Below are 26,429 nucleotides of genomic sequence, written 5' to 3'. Positions count from 1 at the left end.
GTACTTTCCACCCATAGTTCCTAAAACTCCAAAAAACAATAGATACAGCATGAACAACTTGCTTAACAGTATTGGGTCTGCAAACTCATTTTATATGCCACGCATGCTGGGCAGTCCAGTATCAAAATAAGTGGAATGTCTTCCTCTGCTTGGGCACTCCAGCCTTTTTCCAGCTTGCCACTGCATTTGAGCCCCAGTACAAAACCACTTAGGTAAGGGATGAGAGTAGCTACAAACATTTTAAAAGAGCTGACACAGCACAAAGAACTTCATGCATAGCAGAAGTCAAACAAAACCAATCTAGAAACCTCCAAAATCCTTCTACTTGTATCTGAGCCATGTGCTCTTTCAGCACCTTTCTGCCACAACAGATGCACCCAAGAAGCAGCTTTTGGAAAGAATGGATCAGTAGAAACACTACATGCTTATCCTGAATTTAGTGTATAGCATTACACCAGTAATTTGGTGTGATCCTTGGGATGCCTAGAGACAGAATATGAACACACCTACTTTCCTGTAACGTTTGTCCAAGACCAGCTGCCCACCTCAACCAGCAAAAGACCAAAAGTAATAATGTGTAAGATGGCAGCCCTATTTTTGAAGCTCTTTAAGACAGAGTAGTAGGAAAGGCAGCACCCAGGTGAAACCGCTCTGTTTCCTCTATTCATTCATGTTAGGTTAAAGAAATAAAAGCAGTTATAATTCTGCTACAGCAGACTCAGGCTGGATCTAAAGGCAAATTAAGTTTCACCATCCACATTAAGAAAGCAATTTAGCTCCTGATCTGGATCAGCTTTGATTTCAACCTCAAGTCTCCTGTTCAGCAGCAGAGAGAATTATCAAAACACTCTTTCTTTGTTTGTGAACTTGACTTTAGGACTTCAAAAGGAGTAATGTAAGCTTGGTCCAATTTAGTGAAACTGGTCCAAAACACTGGAGCTGGTCCATCAAGATAAATCTACTACTGGTAATTTGATATGACAGATGTTTGATGAGTAATTCTGACAGAGCAAATGCCCTTTTAACTAGAATTTTTAAATGGCATTATTAAGCCACTAAAATGTCGTTATGTTTGAGGGGGACAAGCATAATACATGAAAAACTATTATTGCAGAGCACATACAGCACAATCTTTCAAGCACTGGTTTCAAAATTAAAGCCATTTGAACAAAGGTTCTCTCTGAGGAAAGTCACTTTGTAACCAATTCAAGCCTTTAAATAGCTATTGTTTAAAAAAATTGTCAGTTACATCGATTATTTTTCCTTCAGATTCCAAACCCTGCCAAGCCAGGTTGATTAAAATGTTGCATTTTAAAAAATGAGGCAATCTAATTACCCTTTATAAAAAGTGAAAACAGCAACTCAATTTTTAAAGCATCGTGAACAAAAGGCTATAGCCCATCTCTCACTCACATATGGATTCGTGTAATGATTCTTCAATTAGAATTATTATCTATACAGCAGCTGAAGACTGAGAACTGCTGATACACTGCAGATGAGAACATTTGGTAGTCTCTGGGCTCCAGCCTTTCTTAAAAAATGATGATCGCACAATATAGATCGCTCAGTTTATATGTGTATTAAGCTGCAATGCCAGCATTTACATTTGCAACATTACAGTTTTGCTTTCTTAGGCTCAAGAGAATTTGCTGCATCTGGTAGCTTTTATTTGCTTTGTATCTGAGGCAATCGTTACGAATGAAGCGTGAATAGGCAATATTATTGCTCAAATAGTCCTTAGTTTTCTTCATTATCTCAGATACTACAAAGTAAACTAAGAGCGGGTCTGTGAGATGGGTCATTCAGTGTCAGTTTGCTTGCACTGTATTATCCCAGTGCTATTTTTATAAGACAAGTCCATCTGCTCCTTCATTTATTTCACCTATGTAGATCCAGACAGCATAAGATGTAACATCAGAGGGAAAGAAAAGCATCTCAGAACAATTACAGGCACCTTAGGAGGCACAAGTCTTCAGTGACTCAAACTGCAGCAGTGTGAAGGATTCCTGCCCACCCACACACCCTGCTCTGGTACAAAAGGTTACGATCTTCAGAAGCAGGTATCTGCATCTGTGTGTTCTGCATAAGTACAACAGGAAACGTGCTTGCTTCTCAGGCACAGTTTTTCATACCCTTAGTGCTCACTTTAACACACCTCAGTTTCAGCAGTTGTTCCAGCACTGTATGAATTGTGGCAGTAGCCAAACAGACGAATGGCTTTGCTGCCCCTGCTACAGGGCAGTAACTTCTGGCAGAGCAACAAACCAGTAGCAAGAATAGTAACCTCCTACATTTCTGGATGTTAAATTCTTCTGGAAAATTTCACATGCTTGCTTCTTGTTTCACCGCTGATAACTACATGCTGTGACCTACAATGAGAGAGACAGGACGCTTTGCAAATAGTTGAGATGCAGCCTTAGTAACTGGGCATCACAGTGTTTTATTAAGGATTCCTGCTACATAACCCCAAGTGTTATCTAAAGCCCATGCTGTCTTCCTATATGTCTCAATAGTGCTGTGGCTGCTGGAGATGACATGTTGGCTCTGGCAGGTCCCTGAGGTTCGTAGAACCCTTCAGTGTCACGTGCATATATAGAGGCCAGGAAAAAGGATGCACAATTAATTTTTTGAGCCAAGAAACTTCTTACTTCATTGTGCAATCTCAGAAAGACCTTCACAGAAAGCAAATATCTCTAATACATTTGTTTTACTCTTCATATTTTGACAAAGCAACGCCCAAGGTATTGCCATCTTTCAGCAGTGCTGCTGTTAGTGGCTGAGATCTGCCACAGACATGAAATCTTCCTGCATCTATTACATAAAGAAAATGAAGACTCAATAGCTGTGTGTTCCAGTATTATTTTATTATCTCATTATAGACATTGGTGAATAGAGAATAAGTGGCTTATGTTCCTCCTTGAAAATACAAAGTTTATCTACTGAATCTCCTGTTTCAAGTATGTCATAAATAACCATTTCTTCTCCATTTATTTAAATTTACATATCACTATGACAACATTATATTGTGCTTCTGTCTCTAAAAACTCAGTATGCATTACAACTTAACACGCTTAAAGGAACAAAGCAAGGAAATAAAACTGTGAACTGCTACAAGAACATACCAAAGTAACATAACACTAATACTTAGTTCAAGAGATCATACTTCACAATGGGCACAATTTTCAAAGTATTTCAAACTGTGTGGCTTCAGGTGGCATCACTAAGACCTGTGAGAAGCCTTAGTGACACAAATGTAAAAAAAACCTGTAACCAAAAGTCTCATCTTAAAATGTTTTTCAATTAGAAAAATACAATGTTTAAAAGCACAGCATCAGAATGAAACACTTTAATTCTTTCCCTGGATACTTGTTCAGAGAGATGTGTTGAAATTTTTATGTTTGATTTCAAATGGAAAACATTTTGAAGACAGGAGAAACACTATCTGAGAAAGCGGTTCAATCTAGAGTGGAAGAGAGTGAATTATTTGCAGCAGACAATTTATTACAAGAACATAAAAGGTAGAGGTCTTTTCCTCTCAGAAAAGGCAATTGCTGCTTTCTTGTTTTCAGTTTCAGGATACTGCTTATCAAATCCTTATTGTAGCTACTCCCACATACCACCCTAAGCTCTCATAACAATAATTCTAATATTTGTAGTCTGTAACTAACTAATTAAATCACTAACTTATGCTCATTCAAGCATAAGACAACCATATCCCAGAACAGGAAGATAGGTATCACTAAGTCCCTGTGGTTTTCACTGGCTGCTCCAATATGCAGAGTGCAGGGTGAGCTGCCCAGCTCTGTCTCCCAAGGCTGAACGAGAGCTTCACTGACTGGAAAAACTGTGGTATAACATTATCTCAGAGCAGAACAAAACAAAATTTACATCTAGTTATGGCCACAATGACTCAGTGGTCAAGTTGCATTACCTTTCTCTTAAGACATGCTGGTACAGCAAATAACAACTGTGACTCCTGAGAGCCATCCCTTCCACAAGCTTTAATGGGCCTGAAGTATAACTGTAGCAATACAATGTAGGAGCAGCAGTTCAATTCAGGCTAAAGATACAATGAACTTCACTAAGTGATGCCACCTCGATGTGATCAGCATACAATAGTTCCACACATTAACATCACCTCTTGTATCAACTCATTTGAGTACAGCAGAGGGACAATTCTTTCAAAAGCACTATCTATACTGATAAGGCAATTTCCAGAGGGCTCTGAGGATACATGTCTCAGATCCCACAAAACAAAGTAACAAGAATGTTTCCTGACATTAAGAACTCATTAACTGCCGCGTCCCAAGGATTACTACATTACAAACAAAGCAAAATGTCTTTGAATGCTAAGCTCACTTTGAACAGTGAATGACATAAAAATCTACATACAGTGTGTTAATTGCATTTAAGAATAATTAACAAAAAATTTTGTAACCTACAGCGCTGTCATTCCAGTGATATGGAACCTTTGTTTCAGGAACAGGCTCTGAATCCATTGTTTCATTAATGAATTCAAGTCAGTAACTGCACACAGACAACAGTGCCGATGGCAGGAGAAGGTTCAGAAGTGGATGCCTATAACTTTTAAAAACACCGGGTTAAAAATGCCAGAACATCCTCTGGTCTGACTGGATCTTGAAACTGCTGCAGTCATCCCACAAAGCATTCTACCTTTTGAGTGGATCTCTGACCTGACTGCTCTATCCATGATCAACTATCAAAGAAGAGATGAAGCTTATAAAGAGAACAAATCTCACTCCACTCCACAGCCCCACATTTTCATCACTGCACTCCCTCAAAATTCCTTCAGGTTGCTGAACTATGCAAACGTTTCCAAGAGCTGAGTACTGACAGGATATTAGGTATTCTAAGTTCTTTGCCACTGAGGGCTGCTTTGTTCTAGGCAGCTCATAAGAGGTAAGAGCGCCTAAAAAGACCACTATTCCAACTCCACAATTTCTTCATTCAGTTTCAACATTTCTATATAAATCTTTGGAAATAAAAGAAAAATGGAAAGTAAGCTGAGTAAAAGCAAGACATTTTGAGAGCAGTAAAACATTTCTTGTTGGTTGTATACCTAGACCTAAAAGGAAATTCAATCACTGCTACAGAAGATCTTGTTAATCAAAATGTGCTTAAATATTCTGTGACCTGATGAACACCAGCCCCAACAGTCACCCACAGACTGACAGGTCAGCTGAAGGCTTTTATGAATGTAGAGCTTTACTTTGGCATATTAAGTACATTTACGTGGTGCAAAATGCTTATGACTGACTTTCCAGTAAGAGAGAATAGGAGGAAATCACCTATTTCCTTTAAACCTAAATTTCACCCCAAAATTTTTTGGTGGTGTTTTTTTTTTCAGATCAGGACCAAATTTTCTGCACTTCAGATTCAGTGCTAGCCCAATACAAACCTGACATACTTCAAACAGAAGTGCATCTTCCTGTGTTACTATGTCTGTACCTTCTGGTCTTCAAGTTGTTCTGTGCCTGTGTTAGAAGTACATATTTCATTCACACTTTTTTCTTTCCCTTTTCTGGAAGCCTTCAAACACTTGTCCAGTCTTTTTAGGAAGATGTCTACGTCTTGCTTTTTAATTCCAATAGCTGATGCAGCATTGAGGTAAGCACAGGAGTAGTCATTTGCATGTGACATAAAGCCTTTGAAAGTGTAGTTATTCACTGTTTGCACAGACCCACGGGGAACAACCCTGAAATAAACAGAATTGTGATTCAGTTACAAGATGCCTTAAATATTTTTATGTGATACACTACAATACACATATTTACACAAATTCCTATGCAGTGCAATACCTGCTAAATAAATTCCTGTAGGTGGGCTTGGAATGGGTATCCTCCAAGTTAGTGCTTAAGTACTGCAATGACTGACAGTAGTTAGCAGATCCTCAATTAGATAAAGTCAGTGGGCACAGGTGAATATTCACTCCCCTCCTCAGACAAATTTTCATCTTTGCTGCTGGCATTTATGAGCTCCTCAGCATGACATGAAAGACATCTGCAGCCAACTCTTCTATTCCATAACAAGACCTAACTATCAGACATACTGTCTCTCCTCAGACAGCCTCATGACCCCAAGCTCTCTGCAGACACCATGCTGGGAGCAGGCTTAGGGCACACATCTGCTCAGCATTGTGTTCTGCAGCCCAAAGCTTCTGGGTTCAAGTGCTTCACAGGGCTCAGCCTTCCAAGTAGCTGGAACTACATGTGCACCACTGTGTATCATCCTTTCATGACATATTTTCCCAAACCAGGTCAATAATCTTTACTGCCTTCTGCCTCTTCTTTCAGTCTTCTTCCTCAAATCAGGATCCCAATTTCCTCACATGCATACCTTGGTACCACAGCTCCCCTTTCCCTCATCTTATGATGATAATCTTATCTTTATTCTCTTCTCAATCGGATGGTGTTCAGCACTGCTTTTACCTCTTCCTCATAGGAAGAACCACTACCTACAACACACTATTCTTCAGCATTTCTGGTACACATTCATTCCCTGATAAACCACAACCTTAATCTACCACCTTCCTTCATAAAGGAACAATTCACCTAATGGCTACAGTTATAGCTTACACAAAGCAATTAACACCAATCAACTGATAATTTGTTATCCCTGCAGAGACAATCCCTACAGTTCATGTAAGAAACTGTATTCAGACAAATACCACTATAACTGCCATATCCTTTCTGTGCCCAAGTGCTCAAATCTCAGGTTATGGCAAAGCCTGTGTATGAGCAATGCAGAGAGCTGCTATTGCCACCACTGCCATGTAATTCAAGGCTGATGTTTAAAATCTGTTGAAGTGCCATATCAAACAGTATATGTACTGCAAAAGAATTGCTTGCATATAAAAGGAAAAATCTGAAACCTTTGTATGAGACAAAGAGTTGGAGAGCCTTAACTTTTCAAATATGGAATCTCAGCTAGTGATGACTTAAACTGCAGGACATGCCAAGGTTGGAAAAGGTGAATTAAAAAGAGCATCTAACTACAAAATATACAAATTTACTGCCATTTCTCTGTGCAGGAAGTGGAATAATCCAAGCTAATGAAGCATACCTTCCGATGTGGAAACAATCAGCATTGATACAGAAAATCACATTAAGACTATGGCAGAAGCTAGCATGGAAGCAGTAATATTCATATTAAGGAATTCTCCCAAAACAAATTTTAAATCATTCTCTTCTTCTAAAAGGTTTAAGCCAAAATCATTACAAATGATTTGGTTTATGTTTCCATGTACCAGCATCACTAAGAATAAATTCAGCTCAGACTGGCTCAAGTTGTAGAATTTTTCTTTTAAATATTGCTAGTTCCAGAAAGTAGGATTTTCTTTCATATGACAGAAAGCTAAGCAGAGTATTAAAAGCTTATTCCCCTGACATCCAGCGCAACCATATTTGTGCTGCAATAAACAAAACAAAGATCTTCTCTAAGCAGCTTACAACCTAACTGTAAGATCAGACAACAGCTGGAAACTAAATGAAACCAAGGGGTTCTAGGAAATAATGACACTAAATTAAATGGGAATAGATTATCTATTTAGTACACCAAAGCTAAAAGAGAAGGCCTTGTTGCTAACTCAGGCAGGTAGACACACTATTAGTAGATAATATTGAGGAAGAAAGGTATAATGCTTTTGGACTTGTAATTGCCAGACTGAAGTCTGTAATCATGAGACAACTGGTAGAAAGTAAATATTGTATTATATATTTTATGAAATCTTAATACAACTCCCCAGAATTTTTAAATTCATAGCATTCTCACCTCGCTCCTGAAACTTGTCTTGTAAAAAGCATAGATCCAAGCTGGGTAACAGCAGCATCATTATTTTCATCTAGATTCTTCAGTGACATGGCTGAAGTAACAAAAAGTCATATTAAAACTACTATGAAGCTTCTTTTTGCCCCCACCCTCCAAAAAAAAAAAAGAGAGAAAAAGAAAAGCATCACAGTGGATAAGGTGTCTTCCAACAATAAAAACCTGTCCAAGGATTTGTGCTCAGATACAAAAGAAAAATAAACATAAATGTTTCACCAATTCTAGTTTTCCACAAACCGGCATGGATTACTTCCTTGGTTGGGCTGCATGTAAGGCAGAGATCCTGCACAAGGGTGTAACATTACTTTGGTGTTCAGCATGGTTATTTTGATTAGAACAAATATCCTGAGTAGGAATTCCATAATCTCTTTTACAACAATATAAGACGATGCGTAAAGTAATTATATCCTAATTTATTTTAAAACCTATTTATTTATAAAGTAACATGCTAACATCTTCCGCCTGCCTTGACTACAATAATTGATTATGTTGCACAGGAGCAATTTTGCAAAAAGGGCCTGAGTCACAACCCTACTACTCTGCTTTTATAGCAGGTTATCTTATTGGGTTCAATGGTTTCATCTTGGCTTTATAATAATTTAATGGAGTGCAGTGTGCAATGCCTAATGTATAGCAAATGTATATATAAGTGCATTATGAATGCACAGCATATTAGAATTTCTTTTTAAAGATTTAAAACCCCATAATTACCTAAGGATATGGGATTATGTGGTGTATCCAGCAGTCTCTCATTGTGGATATCCGCCAACTTCTTCAACTCACTTGAAAGATAGGAAAACATTTCCTGGAAGAAAAAAAAAAAGAAAGAAAGGACACAATATTTTTGTTATTGGCTATCAAACACAGAAAATACTACCTCCTTCACAAAACTTTTAAGTCTCTATTACATCCTTTATAAGTGCACCAAATAAGTTGGACAGATACTTCTCTGAAATCCATCTATAAAGGAACAGCTCCATTTCCTTAACTTTGTTCTTCCCCTCAGGATGGTGGAGAGCTCTCTATCTGATCTAATATACGTGCCTGGGAGGTCAGCCATTCTCTCTGTGGAACTGAAACCCAGAGGAGTAAAATCTTGAAGAGATTACCACTCTACAGAAGGTCCTCTCCTATATTAGTATCCCGTTGAAGAAGTTGACCTTTACCCACTCCTGCAAGAGCTCCCCCTCACTCCAGTCCCACGAGCCAGAGAATGAACCAAGGCAAATGGCCAACTGCTGTATTATTTTCTATTAATACGTTTCAGACTAAAACAATCACTTTTTGTTACCACTTATACAATCACGGCTACCACTGGTTCATAGTCCTCTCTTTCCGTACAAGAAAGGCAGCAGGTTTTTTTTGAAGAGAAAGCTATGAGTACACATGGCTGCATTTTGTTTCATATAATATATATTCTACTGCCACTCCTCTTCCTATCACCCATCTCTCCTGTACAAGCCTCCTAAAATAACAGAGGTATCTGAATTCCTGATGCCACTTAATTAGATTCCATGCTAATTGTGAAAGTGTTGTGAAACTGGAGTTCATAAATGTTCTGGCTAAGATGCAACTCACACATTAAAGCCTGCTTCTCTTCTTCACCTCCGCTTCATTTCTGTGACAATCTATGATAGCTGCTCATAGTCCTCCTCAGTTCATTATCTTCCTCATCACGTATCAGCTCAAAATACAACACAGTACGAATAAACACCATTCTCCTTATTGTACTCTTTGGCTGCTTTTCTGTCCTTTTTAATGCTTAGTTTCTCATAAGTACTAGCAAAAAGATGCAGATACTGGGTATTCTTTTTTAAAAATACTGAACACCAGCTTTTTCCTCTTTCTGATTGTGCTGTTCATCTACTTCAATGTGACTGCCTGTTTCAGCATCCTCATCAATTTCTGGACCTGACAAGTGATTTTTCATTCCTTAAATAGAGTTGTCTCTCCTGTTTGCAGACCAGTATCCTGCTCTGACCCGCACTTTCTGACAGGTACAAATTATAGCTTGTGATCAAAATTATGCTCTTAAACAGAGCCTCCCACAGGTCTTATGAAACCAAATGAGTTAGTTTCATAGCAGCTAAGTTAGAAGAATGTTACAGCTGTTTAAGCCAGTGAGCTCAGCCTCACTTTATGAGCAAACAAATGACCACCACTCCTGACCTGTGCTTCCTAATACCTTGGGATGAATTCTGCCAGAGAGAAAAAGTAGGATGCTGCTGTACAAACAAATTAGGCTATAGATTCATCATCAACAAGAGCATACAGCTGCTGTAATACTCGGAACAACAACAACAAAAAATATGGGAGGCTTCTGTGATTCTTTATCAGAACTCAAAATGTGTGAAGAATCATTTGTATTTTGCAGAGGCATTCTGAAATGAAATGATTTAGTGGTTTCAATCCATCAGTTTATTTACAGTTCACTCGCAGAAGTTGAAAAACATTTACTCAAATATTCAAACACATCTCCCTTCCTCCTAGTCCATCACCGAATATAAACACATTACTCATGTGTTATTTGCTTTCCACAATGAGCATCATTAATATGTTTAGCCATTAGATCAGTACTTTTTGTAATCCAATTCGTAAATTAATCTGTGCTCCCTCTGCTGGCTATTTACTTTTATAGCTGAAGCAAAATATTACAAAACTATACATTAACCCTGCTTACTGTGGAGGTATTATCTATGAAACTAGTTCTGAGAAAAACTTCTCTTGGAACAGGAAGAAATTCCCAAGTAATTCATTTCTGTACATCATGTCTAAGGAATTCTCTCTTGCATCTCTTATAGTATGTATTTATTACCTAAGCACTCCAAGTTGTTACAACCAGTTACCCACTGTACAAACATATTAAATAAAATTAATACCTATGTTACTAGATCAGCCTCCACAAACACAGCAATTTGGCAGAACAGGAGAGAATAGAAAGATGGGGAAAAAAAGAATCCAAATGTACATTTTTATGTGTTTGACTGCACACATTCAAAAACTTATTTTTATGAGCTACTGCATTTTGCATTTTTCCATTGGAAGCCTTTGTGTTATTTTATGGATTGTTACAAAATAGATTAATGGCCTTTCAAAAAAAAAAAAGTATGAAATATGAAATATTCTTGTGAGGTCAAATCTATAACCAACCCCTATTACAAAACATTTCTGTTATGTGGACAATTTATAAGCACCCTAAGCAATTATATACAAATAAGCTCTTACAGAATTGCATTTCTGTGACAGCCAATGAAGTTTTCTCGTTTGGAGCTAACTATTATGCTGAAGTTGCATTGAACAACCCGAGCACTACATGTCAATTATGTTTCATTATTTAATTCTATCTTTCCCCTTTAAAACTTACCAAACAACAGAACTTCACAGCCCCTTTGTGCCCCATACACACTGACAACTCTCATACGCTGTACCTGAGTCTGATTTGGCCTCATCTTAAGATACTTTGCTGCTGTTGCAGTAGTTGTTCACGATGGAACTGTCAGAGCTCCTCTTCTGCTTTATATATCAGACAGAGTAGCTGCATCTTATGTGCAACCTGATCAGACCCTAGGCACACCATTTCAGGAACACAACAAAAGGCTGCACTGCTGAGCATGGAGCCCCATTATCAGAAGGCTTACTTCCTGAAATGCAGCCAAATAACATCAGAGAAACTGCATGTGTACATCTAGAATACTTACATATACGACATAGCCTCATATATAGATTCTCCTGCATTGCAACACCAAGAATTTTGTTCTGAATTCATAATACAGTGGAAACTTTTAAAGATGTATGAAATTGATGACAGAACGCTGAAATCTTTGTAACAACTATAATGGACAACCATTAACAGTATGAAATTCAGCAAAGGAAAATGCTGGGTTCTGAACTTGGGAGTAACACTTGTCACAAGTACAGACTGGGAAATGAATGAACAGAAGGCAGCTCTGCAAAAAGGGATCTTGGGGGTGCTGGCCAAATGGGCAAACAGCATTTGAGGGTGCATTAAGCACAGCCAGAAAAGTAAAACCAGTATTTCAACAAACAGTAAAAATTAAACAATTTCCTCCCACTAGTTGTGGTTTTAAATAATTTAGACTCAGATTCACACTCTTTAGGGACATAAGAATGACTCCAGTTAATCACTCTCAAAAGGATGCAGACAGCTGAATACAGCTATAAAAAGCTCCATCACATCTCACTTCAGAAAATCAGAATTATTTTGACCATTAGTTTGTTAAGGAAAGACTGCTGACAGATGTAATTGCTTCAAACAAAATGAAGCTATTACCTTTCCACTAATACCAGTATACTAACTAGTTAATCTGAGTTAACAGGACAGTTACCTGCACACTGGAAAACTATTAACAAATATTAAACCTGTCACAGAATGTAGGTTCCCTGCTTTCCATCAGTTCTGATGTGATCATTAACTGAAGTCTGCTGCTTATGATACTATGCAGTGCAGTCACTGTAATTGCTACATATGTCCTGGACAAAGAAACACATAATGCAAATAGAGTGTTTTAAGACCTAGCAATACAGAATATGGGACACAACATAAACAGGACTGAGAAAATCAAAGGAGTCAATTCAAAAGCTTAACTTTTACATAATAATGAGCTCTTCAAAAGCAACAGTATTAACAAATTTGAGTATAGACCTGTTGCCATTATCTGTGTTACAAGAAGACCTAGAATCCCTTACTGAAACCAGAAAAACACTTTTAAAAATATAACATATGCATTAAAAAATAATACTGAGAACCTAGCACAAGTGAGAAAAACTACCTTCAATCCTTTCTTTGTTATGCTATCACATATAGTTGCGTTTATCAGACAGTATGCGTGTGTTACTCCCTTGCTCTTCAGTCCTCAGACTCACTGCACCCTTTTTACTCTCTCATATCAGAGCATACAACCTCATACTCGATGAATGCCATCCTCTCAGAAAACATCATTCCATATACACGTTCCTCTCTCTCCTACAATCTCCTTCCTATATTAAACAGTATCCCCCTGCAGAAGAAAAATGGGACAGATGCAGCAGGGGACACAAAGAGAAACTGTCACTGTGCCACTTCAAACAGTCAACTCAGAAGGTTTTAATCTGCTCACAAGGAACTGAATCAGCAATGGAATTCACCCAGTAGAAAGCTGTGTCTTCTGCATCCCCTACAGCCTCTGCACCCATTGGAACTGACTCAGCTTCCCTGACAGAGCTGCCCAAACATCATGCAGCTACCCAGGCCTGAGGCAGCAGGGCATGTCCAAGTTTTCTGTTAGGGTCTGGGACGCCTGTGGGAGGTGCCAAAAGAGAAGAACATTCAGATTTGCTGCTCCAGTTAGGTGCACAAAAGACTATGGGGCCCAGTGGGATTCATCCCAAGGTACTGAAAAAAACTTGCAAATTATTTTTCAATATTTTTGGGAAATATTTTTTCAATATTTTTGGGAATCTAAGGAAACTGGATGCTGGCAAATATTGTTCCAATTTTCAAGAAGGGCAAGAAAGACGACCCTGGTAATTACAGGCCTGTCAGTCTCACTTCAGTGCCTGGTAAAATTATGGAGAAGATCATAATGGGAGTTATTGAAACACACACGAATGACTGCAGCCATTGGTCACAGCCAACACAAGTTCAAAAGAGGAAGGTCCTGTTTAACAAACTTAATTTCCTTTTATGACAAGGTTATCCATCCAGTTGACCAAGAAAAGCCATCTGATGTGATCTTTTTGGATTTCAGCAGAAATTTCTATTCTGTGTTTCACAGCATTCTTCTGGACAAAATGTACAGCATGCAGCTAGACAAATACATGGCACAATGAGTGAACAGCAGACTAATGGGCCGAACTCAAAGATTTAGAGTATATGGGGTTACTGAAGGCTGGAGGCCAATTACTAGTAGGGTACCTCAGAGCTCCATCTATGGGCCAGTTCAGTGTTTTTTATAAATTACCTGTGTGCAAGATTCTAATGCACACTAAGTTTACAGACAGTACTAAATTAGGAGGAGCTGTTGATGTCCCCAATTGCAGAAAGGTCTTCTGAGAGATCTTGACTGACTAGAGGGTTGGGCAATCACCAACCATACAAAATTAGTCAACAGCAAGTGCTCAATTCTGCAGCTGGAATTCTGGATACATGTACTGTCAGGGAAATATGAGGCTTGAGAGCAGCCATGTATGCCTGGAAGTTCTGGTTGACTGCAAACTGAGTATGAGTCAACAGTGTATCATGGGGTGCATCAGTTCCAGCACTGACAACTGGGAAAAGGAAGAGATTGTCCCACTCTGCTCTGCACTGGTGCAGGTTCAACATCAAGCACTGAGTGCAGGTTTGCACACCATGATACAACAAAGATGTAAAACTATCAAAGAGGGTCCAAAGGAGGGAAAAAAAGATGGTGAAAGGTATAGAGGGCAAATTATGACGAGCAGCTGAGATAATGCAGTTTGTTCAGCCTAAAGGAAACTGACAGGAGGCCTCGAGACATCCTACAGTTTCCTCATGATGGGAGTGAAGTGGCAGTACTAATCTCTCTCTGGTGACAGTGACAGGATCTAAGGGAACAGCATACAGCTGTGTCAGGGGAGGGCCAAGTTGGATATTAGGAAAAGGTTACTCATCAGAGGGTGGTGAGCATGGAACAGACTCTTCGTAGCAGTGGTAACAGCAGCTGGAATTCAAGGAATGTTTGGACAATGTTCTCAGACATAGGGCTTGAATCTGAGGTGGTCCTGTGCAGAGCCAGGAGTTGGACCCAAAGATCCTTGTGGGTCCCTTCTAATTCAGGATATTCTACGACTAGCTCTTTCCCTTGGTTGTGCGAGATTAACCTCTTCTCAGTGATATTCTGTTTTTTCTGGCCTGAACTCAAATAACCTGAAATAACACTAGTGAATAAGTGTAAAAAGAGAAAGAAATACTGGAAGTTTTTTATAGCTGACTTCGTGACTAGGTATAACTGAACCGATACAGAAAGGAGTACTCAGTGTCAACCTATAAATAGCTCCTGCTGAGAGCCTAATAGCTCTGCCTCTGCCTTCACAGAGCACAGGCAATAAACCATCATTATTACATTTTTACAATTCAGGAACAAACACATTTAAGCAAAAAAAGGTTTCTATTTCTACAGCAAATCCAATAAAAGAAACATATTTATGCCATATATAAGCCTATGTTTATAGAGTATACTCACACTTGAAATAAAACAGACCTGAAATTGTAAAAATGTAATGCTTTATTCACTTCAGAATTCTACTTCCAAGAAAATGATATGATTTAAAATATTATACAGCTATTCATTAAGACAGTTTACTTACAAATAACTTATTATTAATAATGTGGCAACATTTATACTGCTCATTACATATCTGATGCAAGTGTAAGTCTAACATCAAAATCAGCTTTGCAAAAAACATGATAAATTCACTTGAAGTTTTTCTGGAGACGAGAAGAAGATGGGAAAAATATATACATTTGTTTTAAATGAAGATACAAACGCACATATTGTGATAGTACACTGGTTCAGAACAAACCATTAGAAACTACATTCCACTATTGGTAAAAGTGCAACTGCTTTCAGTATTTCACAAGCCATGTTTTCACATATCTTGCACAGACCACAACATATCCTTTGAAAGTCAACCCTGTTGTTCTTCTCATATTCTAGCCACTCCTATGGGACCTCAATTCCAGTACAGAATTTCCGCATGCCAGTACAAGGAACTAGAAACAAGTCATGGCACACAGATTATCATCCTGCTCAGATATCAGAAGCAGCAGCAAGCTGCCAGCAGGAGACAAATGAAACATATTTCCTAAATAAATTAATGTATGTAACAAATCATGCATGATTTAAAACTATTAACTTACAGTACTTCATCTACAACTTTTCATTACCTAAAACATTCTATAAAAAGAATTCTCTCTGTTAAAGCTTATAGATAGCAAAAGCAAGCCTTTTAGTATGTCCAGAACTGAAGTTGACTCAAGATGTACAGGTTCCAATTTTAGAACACTTGAATATTTTGAAAACTCAGTTATATCCAACACAGAACATGCATGGGAGAGGCAGAGAAGAAACCTAGCTCTGTATGTAGATGGATGCCTTAAATGACAATCTTTTAATCTTTTTGTAGCCAAGAACAGTACCCATAACTTATCAGAAGCTGTGATTTTCTTGAGAACGCGTACACAGCATTTAACACTACCATAGCACACTACACGAAGCAGTTTTGCAACAACACTTTAAGAGCTGAATTCAAGAAAACGCTGCTTCCCAAAAAGCTTACCTTTCTCTCTTTCAGTAACTGTTTGTAGCCACTGGCACCTAGAGACAGAAGTGTAATGAGGACATCTAAAGAAGGAGATGCAGAAGCTCTTCCTGAAAAAGCAAAACAAAAGGTACAGATTACGTTTCTGAAACAACAAACAAAAATTATATGAAAGAAAGTTGATAATCAAGTTTTCTACACTTATTTTGCAAGGACGGAATCTATTTGTGAGCCACTTACCTGGATACATTTTGCTGATCTCCTGAATGAAGGACTCATTGAAGCCAGCAATGATAGCACCACCTACTGGAACCATAAAGTTTTTGTCCAAGCTCTGAACAAAAGCATCTATTCTGCCTACTCGAGCACCCTTTATCAAAAGGAATAAAAAAATCCACAGCACATATTAGGAAAAAACATGGGAAAGCATCTTAATTACCCGTAATCCAGCAATAAAATAAATGTAATTCCTAAAACTCTCTCAGATATTTTATTTGTGATGAATTTTAAATCACAGTATTTCCTTTGCTTACATTACTTACCATTTTTTGCTGTCTGCTAACACACTATCTTCAGCAACCTTAATTTGCTATGATTTAAAATGTTGTTTTTAGTGTCTCCAAAAGTGTAGCTCATTTGCAGCAACTATCAAAAAAATTCTCTTGGAATTGAATGGGAATTACAGAGTTAATGCTGTACAACTCAAAACGTCACAGATTCTGGCAGTAAATGGCTACAGGTTAATGTCTCATCAGAAAACAAAAATATCTTTTTTGACATATACATATAATCTGCATCAAAACAAATGGACTGTGACAGCATTCCTTCATATAATGCTGCCTGCAAAATTAAGATTCAGATAACTTCCTCAAAGACTTTCCCTCTTCCTGGAAAACAAAATGCCCCTAACATTTAGGCAATAAGATATCCTTAAAGAAAAAAAAGAAACCAACAAAAATGGTAGATTCTACAGTGCAACTTCAGTTTTCGGAATACAGTATCAATGATGAAGCAATTAAGATGCAATTAAGAAGCATGCATCATAACAGAAGCTGGAAAGTATATTAATGATCATACATATTAAAGAGTATGTACATACATAAGTACTTTGTATTAAAATCAATAAAACAGAGCTAACATCTATGGCAAAAAGAGTGAAAAAGGCAGATAAAACTAAAACACAGTAATTGCTATGTTTTAGTATGTTAGTGCATGGGGGGACAGGTATACATTTGATTTCATTAGTAACTACTTCCACTACTTCCTGCACGTTTTCTGTCAGAGAAAAGAAATTCTTGTAAATAAATGACAGCTCAAATGTATACATTCCCAGAACCAAAAAAGAGAAAACAAAACCCAAACCACTCACCAAGAAGCAAGGGAAAAACACAGAAACATGAACAAGTTCTATCTGTGGCTTTGCAGTCTGAGAAAATCATCATCAGATATGACATCATATGCAGCAAAACTCAGCAATCCCATAGCCTCTTTCATGTTAGAATTTCACTACAATTAAGCAAGCTAAATGCAGTACACATGTATCACCACAAATCAAACATATACAATGTTTTATTTCACACACCATTGCAACTTCTGTCACATTCCTTCAGTCTCTCAAGATAAATTTAGAAATGCTAACAAGATCCAGCTGTTCTTCACTTATTTAATAACAGTGTCTTCTTAATCAGAAAAAAAAAAATATCAGCATATGCATAATAGTTCAGGATTCCCTGGATCCTGTTAAAATACATAAGCAACAGGGAGAACAGAGAAATAGCAAAGAAACATTGCATGAATTTGCAATGAGCAAAAATGCAGGCATTGTACGCTTTGTGGCTGATTTTAGGTATTAAACAATTTGCTCTGCAAAAACAGCACGAAGAAACTGAACTTGTCTTGAATACAACATTGAATTCAACAGTTTTTTCAGGTGTTGTCTGTGCCAACAATACAGACAAGTGACAACATTTACAAAGTGCTGCTGTACCACCTTGTGCCTTCAAGATTGTGCCAAACATTTGATTTTGAGAATTTAGACATTGAATAGAACTTGAAAATCAGTCACTCATCCTGTTGAAGCCTTACTTCCTATTCAAGTACAACCAATTATTTAATGATTGTAGATCATTATGTTAATAATGTTATGAAATATTTTAAGAAAGATTAATAAGGATATCTTTCCATTATAAAAGACACCTGAACATAAACGAAGCCTAAACAAACTTGATTACACAAAAAGCCAGTAATAGAAACAACAAACATTTTAAGTATTACTTCCTTCTGCTCTGTATTCTCAGAAAGTAGTCCAACTATAGGATATGTGTGGGATTAATTTCCAAGCTGTGACACATGATAAAACTTGCCAGCATTATCTATGATTAGAGGTCTTCTCATGCTTGTTAAGAATATATATATATTTGAAATGCACAGTTCCTACCTGCTGGATAAGATGCATACATTTTGAAGATTGAACTCCATATGCATTGTTGACAATATGGGGAATGTCATAATTAGCACAAATTATAGCCAATTCCTCCAGCCTATGAGCATAAAATTGTAATTTAGAGAAATACTAATCACTGTAATCCATGTTATCAATCAGACCATTAAAAGACTGAAAGGTCTACAAGAAGGTCAGAATGAGAAAATAAACTTTCTTGTTTACTGCCTCGTGGCAGCAGCAATCACCTTTAGCAACAAAGGTTAAGAAGAAAATTTTATTAACTTTTATATGTTTTACAAATGGTTGAACTAGGCTGAGATTTTCCATGCTTCGCTGAAAGTTTTGCCTAGAACCCAGTACACAGATCTCAAATCATTGTTTCAGATATTTTGCTATTTCAGTGATAATTAACAGAATTGCAGCTACTCATACATTTTCCTTTTCTTTTAGCATTCAATCTGAAAAGAGTTTGATGGAAGTTTCAAGATGTGTTTGAGGAAATGAGAACTTCATAAAAGAGGAAGCCTTTACAGGTTTCTATCTTTTTTTCCCCTAAGGACCAGTACTTCAGCTCTTTGGCTGAAATCTCACTTGCATACTTCAGCTCAACTGAGCAACAGAAAAAAAATTCTTCAAAATGGATGGATACCCTTAAAACGATACCCTTGAATGGGTAGCCTTAAAATGACTGGATGTGGAGATCAAAACATTAAAACTTTCTTTAACTATTTACTCAAGAAAAAAAAAGAAAAAATTTCATCTGCCTTTAGAAATTCCTGGAATTACAGAAAGGCCAATTTGGATTATTTCTCAGTGAAACTAGGATTTAATTGAATGCAAAGGTCATCTCTATTGAGGGACTGCAGCTTTTTAAGCACATATGTAGTTAGTAATCTTTTCAAAGCACTCCAATCATGCTCTTATTTTTTAATAGCTTGATTTCTTGTGAATATCTTTTAGAAAGAAAATCTGTTTCAAAAATAAAGTAATACTTAATAATTTGAAGTGATTATAAAGATTGTTTTTAAAAAAGCACCAGAAAAATCCAAGTCTTCCAATGCATTTTTCCCCTGTCTATTTTTGTGCAGCCTCTCACTGTAATTTACTGACATCCATATAAAATGTGACAAGAGTAGGAAAACACTTCCCAAGAGGTGACATTCTTTTGTATTCTATTTCTGTTATATTGCCTTGTGTTCTTTTGTAATGCAAAACTCAGCTACAAACCTCAGATTGAATTTTCTGAACCTCAATCCCTAGGAAAACAACAACATCACAGTACTATTCCTAAAGAAATTAAATGTAAAGCACAAGTTTGGCTAGGTAACGCTCACAGTATAATGCACGCATTCATCTTCGACAGTCAAGATACTCAGCACGAACTGCATGTCCAGTAATTTTTCCCATTTACCAACATCCTGAATCCTGAGTGAACAGGAAACATTACACCAAAGTTTTTTGCCTTTTGATTTGCTGGTCTTGCTCACTCAGACTCATTCCTCACCTTCCAACAAGACTCAAATAAAATAGTTTCCATTCTTTTATGTTGTTTTTTTTTTTTTCCAAGTGCAGGTAGAGAAATTCCCAATCTAGAAACAGAGGGTTCACTACTCTGTATGGTTAATCATCCTTCTCACCTGCTGAGTCCCAGCAAAGCAATATGCTAGCTGCTACAGATCCAGAAAACAGAAAAAGCACTTTTTCTACAAGTATTTCATTGAATAATTAGATCCATGTTACAATAAAGGATGGGAGTGCTACAGTTTGAAAAGAATAAGTGATTCTGCATGGGAAGCAAACAATGAAGCACACTGCTTGTATGCTTCTAAAGCTTAAATTAAACCACTAAGAGCAGCTAGTCATATCAGAAAAATAAAGCACAAAAGCAAGTTTGGTTACTACTCAAGTTCCCAAAAGTGACAAATAGAGAAATATTTTGCCATTTATGCTATGTCCTTTCTTTCTCTCCTGCTTGTGAAAGTTCATAAAAAACAACAACTTTGGTCTTTTTTCTAATACTAATGAAAGGACGAAGTAGAGAATTCTATTAAGCTCATTAATTAACCAAAAAGTCACCTTTTGCCTTCGGTTCTCTTTTAAATACAATGCTTCTAGAGACAGCTTGTAGCAAGGGGGGTAGAAGACAGAAAACTGAAGTCTCTCTAATAAGGGCATTTATGCAGTAGTACATTATATCAATAAAGTCTCATAATACTTCAAAGGAGCGACAGGTCTTATCCTAATCATTCAACAATCCTAACTCACTTAAAATTTTAAAACATCACCATCACAACTAAACAAAGCCTTAACAATGTAAATTGTTTAAAAGACATATAAAAATTGTATCCTCCAGAAATGCTTTATTCTCCTTCCTGTAGGAAGATGGATGTTACAGCCTTCAGTAGTTGACAGTATCCTTTAAATAGAAAGTGCATTCAAATTCTCTTATATCTGTGGTATATCATAACACAGTGCCACTACCTAATATTTCATCTCTTAGTTGCAGAGAACAAAACAATTGCATGTCAAAAAGAGGAGGCAGATAAGGAGAAGATTCATTTACCAAAGCTATAAAATAGACCATTCAATTTTGATAGCTTTGATTTAAGCTAGCCAATAAATTTGGAACTCAACTTCAAACAACATTCTGACAGAATTATTTGCTTTTAGCTTCCCTCTAGCAACTGGGCTAAATCTATGATAAATACTGTTTTTCAAATATTTTAGAACTAATTTACGTGTAGAAATAATGTCTCAAATATTCTGTTTCTCATCTCTTAATTGCAGTGCTCATCTCTGCTTCAGCAAGTGCTTGAACTGATACATTTGCAGCAACTACAGAAGCTTTGTCATATGGACACAGAAAGAAAGAATGCAAGGTACTTTAGGTTTCTTTTAATGGTGATTTAACAGCTGGAAATTTTAAGTTGTAGCATCAGGCAATCAGGCTATAAGTGTAAATGTTCGAACCCAAATACATGACAGTAGAGCAAATCTTATGTTATACTCACATAGCACTGCTCTACACGCTTTCAAGGGTTTCCCTACATCAGTACATCTTTAGTAACACTACGGACATCAGCATAACACAGGAAAGAGCAACTCAAGCAATGATTTTAAATGTTGCCAATAGGTTATTTTTCTTAGCAGTTGTATTAGCCTAGGAAAATTGATCATTGGCTAGAAGAGAAGAGTAGAAAAGGTAAGATGAATATTAACATTTGGCATTAGCTATGGAACTATACTTTCTGGACCATGTTTCTGTGAGATTCTACTCTTACTACTTCCACAAAATCCCATGAGAAACCGCTGTCAAAGCGGCATTAATTTTAGCCAAAGTGACCATTATTAACCTCATTCATAAGAGAGAAAGAAGACCCTCTCAATTATTCTCATTTTCCTAACACATTTTTTGGAAACATTCGGAGCATTGTCTCACAACATGCCATCACCCTTAAACACATGGATTGAAGCATCTTCACTAGGTGCACTTCACTTAATGGCAGTAACTGAGAATTCAAAACATGTAGATTTTTTCACTGACAACAAATAATGTATTTCTTATGAAGTCTACTTACCTATCAGGTACCCTTGGAGCAAAGCAAGATGTTGTAGAATGCACACAAAGAATATTTTCAGCACCAAGAGTTTTGACTTTAGCCTCCACTGCTTCAATATCTGTCCGTAGCTCATCGCCCTCTAATACATTCTCTATCACCACAGGCTCAAAACCTAACCAACAAAAACAAGATCCAAATGTACATCAACAAATCTCCAACCAATTGCTTTTCATTTCTACCATAAACCCTAAAAATGTATATTTTTTCTTTTAACAGATGATTTCAGACTTAGTTTAATAATATAGACATATTAGCACAGAATTACCTCTGTTTAGATGTTTTTACCCAATGAATCTTTTATGCCAAAAACCAGAATCATAGTATGGCTTGGTTTGGAAGGGAACTCAAAGATCACCGAGTTCCAACACTCCTACTACAGGCAGGGCTGTCAACCACTAAATCAGAGGGCACCAGAACAGCTGGCCTTGAAATGAAATGTTTCCTAGGAACTAGGACAAGAATCTATGCCACCACTTGCCCAGGTATGATCATTTTTCAGCTAATGCACATATCCCTTACTTGCCATTTCCTTGATTCCATGGGTCTGTCTGCAAGAGGGGACAGCTTTGGAGCAGTGATGGACTTCTATCCTTAGTTTACTTACAGTGTGGTATTTCTTTTGAGAAGGAAATAAGGTTTGATCTAAGAAAGGCACCAAACTTATTTACTGACTGAGCACTGACATACCAAGATTAAAAACAAATGGGGCAGCTAACACTTGCCATGTTCCAAAATAAAACACCATGGCAGTCAGCTTGTCACCTTCTGATCCCAATTTCAAAAACACTTTTTATTTTTTGAATAAATTTTAAAGAGGGATTTGAACCATGAACCAAAGATTGACATCATTCTCAGGAAAGCAAATTAGGCATCTAACTGAAAAATGAACTCTACTTAGTATTGTGCTCTTTGCTAAGAAACCACAATACTATATACATATCCCTACTTCAGCATACTCCCACATTCTATATGGCAATAGGAAAACACATCTGATTTTGTGTTAGAAATCAAATGTGTAGAAATAAAGCACTTACAACTACTATATATTAGGCCTTTTTCGGATACGATTCCAAATATATAAATTTAACTCTGAAAGATAAAAAGCACACCATGTAACCAATCATCCCCCTGTTACCTGCAGTTATCATCGATTTAAAGCAAGATTTCTGGTCTATACGTGGCCAAATGATGTATTTTGCCTTTGGTCTCTTGTGCCGCAATGTTAAAAAACACAGAGTTAGACTCATGCCAGTTGCCATAGGAACCACAAAGCAACTGGTCACCGTCCGGACACCTGCACATGAAAAAGTAAGTCAGAAATTAACATGAAGAACACAAGACATTTTGCCATAAAAGAGATTTTCAGATGTACACCTACCAGCCTGCTTTATAATATCTAGAACAACTGAATTAGTAAGCTTGTTCAAAAGGCTAGATCCTGCAGCTTTAGGCTGGACTGCAGAAATATCTCCTGATCTTCCAATTCCATGGATCAACCTGAACGAAAAAGGTTGAAAACACACATCAAGATTTGTCATGCTGCAAAGCAATAATTCTTGCTACTGGAAAGAATTTAATTTGATAAACAATTGTGGAAAATCCAATGCACTCTCATGAACTCCACTGCAACCAACTACGTATATTAGAATGAAATTGTTTTCTTTTTTGTTTTGAACAATAGACAAACAATATTCCATAAAGCAAATAAAAAACTTGAAGACGACCCAATACAGCAACAGCTTGAGTACCTGCCAGGCTTACTTTTAAGTGTACCCCAGCAATGTGTCGATGACTATTGAATTAGCATTATAAATGCAGGTATGTCCAGACATGTAAATCCAAAGAACAAAAGTCAGTTGCCTACAGCGGAGCATAGCATAGATACTGGTTCAGAACCACCTCCTGCTACCTTCCCCAGTCCCAAAGCTACTAGGCAAAACATTTCAGCAATCAGTGCATGGATGGAAGCCTCTAAATTTTTTCTTGTTCTTGCTGACTCTCAGGTGAAGGTAAGATGCCAGGTGACAGAGCTACCTCAGATCAACAGCAGCTAAATGACAGCCCAGGCTCACTCTGGCCAGAAGCTGTGCATGCCCTCTCCAGCAACACCAGCAACTACTTGGGCACTCTACCCAGTGCAACTCTCTGCCTTCCACACCTCGCAAATCTGAGACTAGAGAGCAGAACAGAAAACAGAAAGTCCAAACTGATGTGTTATTGGTTTTCTTCATTAATTTTTCATGGTACTTAAGGCTTCTGAAAGATATTAAGCCTAAGTAGTTCATTTTTCATATGGTAAAGCTCACTAAAATTCTCGTCTCTAATATGCTTTTGTGCTATTATTTCAAGGAGAAATATCCCAACAAATTTCACTGTTTCATTCACATTGGATGAAACCGCAAAGCCACTCAGCACAGAACACTGTGCAAGAAAGAAAAAAAAAGTTTATCTTCATACTGACATTAATGCAGAGCCTCTGGAGTTATAGCTTCCAAAGTAAGGTCTTTGAGCCATTAATAGCTCCTTTTGTCTTTATAATTCAGCTCACTTCATATAAAATAAATTTTATATAGACTGAGTTTTTACACGCATATCAACTTTCCACATTGTAAACATAGCAATGAATATAAAAAATACAAATAGCCGTTCACTGGGGATGTTCAACACTTTACAACTACAATACTTGGTAGTTTTGATTGATACACTGATAAAAAACTGTACAGTATTAAAAAAAGCAAGTAATGCATGGATTATTTTAAAACTCAAAGACTTCTCCTTGCTTGCAGTCAATTTGGCATCTTAGGCTTGTACTAGTTTTACAGGACATACAGCCAGCAAAACACTTTTGTTACATTCAAGACTGCCCAATGAGTTATTAATGAAAACTTAATACAGAAAATTAGATCGCTTCAATATTGCATCATTCTTTTTTTCTCAAACGCTATCCAGGTCTCGGATAACAATTCACAATTAACATGAGCACTTCAAAATCATCAATAATAAAACAGAATAATTCAAATAGTCAATCAAACTTGTACCTATAGTGCCTTCGGGCAACAAGTCCTGATGCCACTCTGCCTTCCCTCTCTCCCACACCGCAGTTGCCCAGAAAGTTATTGCTGTCCATTATGGCAAGTTCATGAAGGAAGAGTTCAATGGTGCTTTCATCCCATCCATCTTCAGGGCACTTTCCCTTCATATATAGAATATAGAAAGATAATTTATAAACTTGGGAATTAAGAACAAACACATGACTTGTTTGACTAATGCAGCTCTTGAATGCTGAACACCAAGAGAAGTTAAATAATGATTTTGCCATACATCCAATGCAATTCCGCTGGCGTACCTTGACATTAAGTCAGAGTACTTCTCACTTTCAAGAGTTCTGTAAGGCATACTCCAAGCCACTGCAGCACGCAGGAGTTGTTCACAACATGTGACACTGTGGATTACACGATGCATTCTCAACACACAAGTGTAATGCTACAGAAACTCAGCGGGTAAAACTGGGTGCAGAGAACCGGGATATTACAGAATCCAAAACATTCTGAGTAGGAACAGCTGCAACACACCTTCACACCTGCACGTTTTATTACCCGATACGTCAGGAAGCTGCGGGCAGATTCATCAGCAACCGCAACAGACGCGCTCCTTCGTGCGCTCTGCCCCACGAACCGTGCTCAGCTCCGCCCACCGCGAAGCAGATCCCCGACGAAAGCCGCCCGAAGCGCACACAGCACCGCCACTGCCGCTCGGCGGGTCAGAGGTTGCTTAACTCGTGACAACAGAAGGAACCCGACCGCAGCGGGGTACGAAGGGCGGCACCGAGCAGAGCAGCGGAGATCCCGCAGGGAGGGAGGAGCCGCCGCCCCGCTCTCCGAGCCGCCCCCGCGGGGCCCGTTACCTGCTCCAGCAGCGCCCGGAGGAGCAGCTCGTGCCCGCGGCGGCCCTGCGCCCCCTGGCGCACGTAGGCGGCGGTCACCAGCCGCTCGCTGGACCCGAAGTTCTCCGCGTTCATGGCCGAGGGGCGGCGAGCGCGCCGCGGGCCGCTCTCCTCAGCAAGGGGCCGTGCGTGCGGTACCGCCGTCCGCTTCCCGCCGCGGCCGCGCGGGGCAGGTGCTGCGCGTGCGCCCCGCGGAGTCCCGCCTGCCCGCCCTCACGGAGGCTGCGCGCGGCCTCCGCCCGCCGCCGCGCGGGCCGGGTGAGGGGGCGGCGGGGGGCGGAGGCGGGGCGGCGGGGGG

At 38.2% G+C, this 26,429-nt stretch overlaps 1 protein-coding gene and 1 long non-coding RNA gene across 5 annotated transcripts; one reads left to right on the top strand and one right to left on the bottom strand.

Annotated features, from left to right (window-relative positions):
• Positions 1-2,822: 2,822 nt before the first annotated feature.
• SEPSECS (Sep (O-phosphoserine) tRNA:Sec (selenocysteine) tRNA synthase) lies at positions 2,823-26,336 on the bottom strand. Of its 4 annotated transcripts, none has more exons than XM_031588436.2 (11): positions 26,093-26,336; positions 25,227-25,381; positions 23,567-23,685; positions 23,324-23,482; positions 22,147-22,300; positions 18,563-18,665; positions 16,366-16,495; positions 16,144-16,235; positions 8,557-8,650; positions 7,792-7,882; positions 2,823-5,716 (listed from the first exon to the last, which is right to left on the bottom strand). In XM_031588436.2, exons 1-11 carry the CDS (start codon positions 26,204-26,206, stop codon positions 5,458-5,460), a joined length of 1,470 nt encoding a protein of 489 aa, XP_031444296.1. In that variant the 5' UTR covers positions 26,207-26,336; the 3' UTR covers positions 2,823-5,457. The 4 variants fall into 4 exon arrangements, with proteins under 4 accessions (XP_031444296.1, XP_089995717.1, XP_089995716.1 ...); XM_090139591.1 differs by lacking the exon at positions 26,093-26,336 and adding an exon at positions 25,761-26,004; XM_090139590.1 differs by lacking the exon at positions 26,093-26,336 and adding an exon at positions 25,785-26,004.
• Positions 23,473-24,697, top strand: LOC149918263 (uncharacterized). The gene is made up of 3 exons (XR_016466203.1): positions 23,473-23,496; positions 23,870-24,006; positions 24,192-24,697. It is a non-coding gene; the product is annotated as an uncharacterized LOC149918263 (long non-coding RNA).
• Positions 26,337-26,429: the final 93 nt, after the last annotated feature.

This window comes from Phasianus colchicus, chromosome 4, assembly GCF_987193195.1.
Source record: "Phasianus colchicus chromosome 4, bPhaCol1.hap1.1, whole genome shotgun sequence".
Taxonomy (NCBI): Eukaryota; Metazoa; Chordata; class Aves; order Galliformes; family Phasianidae; genus Phasianus; species Phasianus colchicus.
Note: the sequence above shows the minus strand (reverse complement) of the source record. Positions and strands in the feature narration are given on the sequence as shown.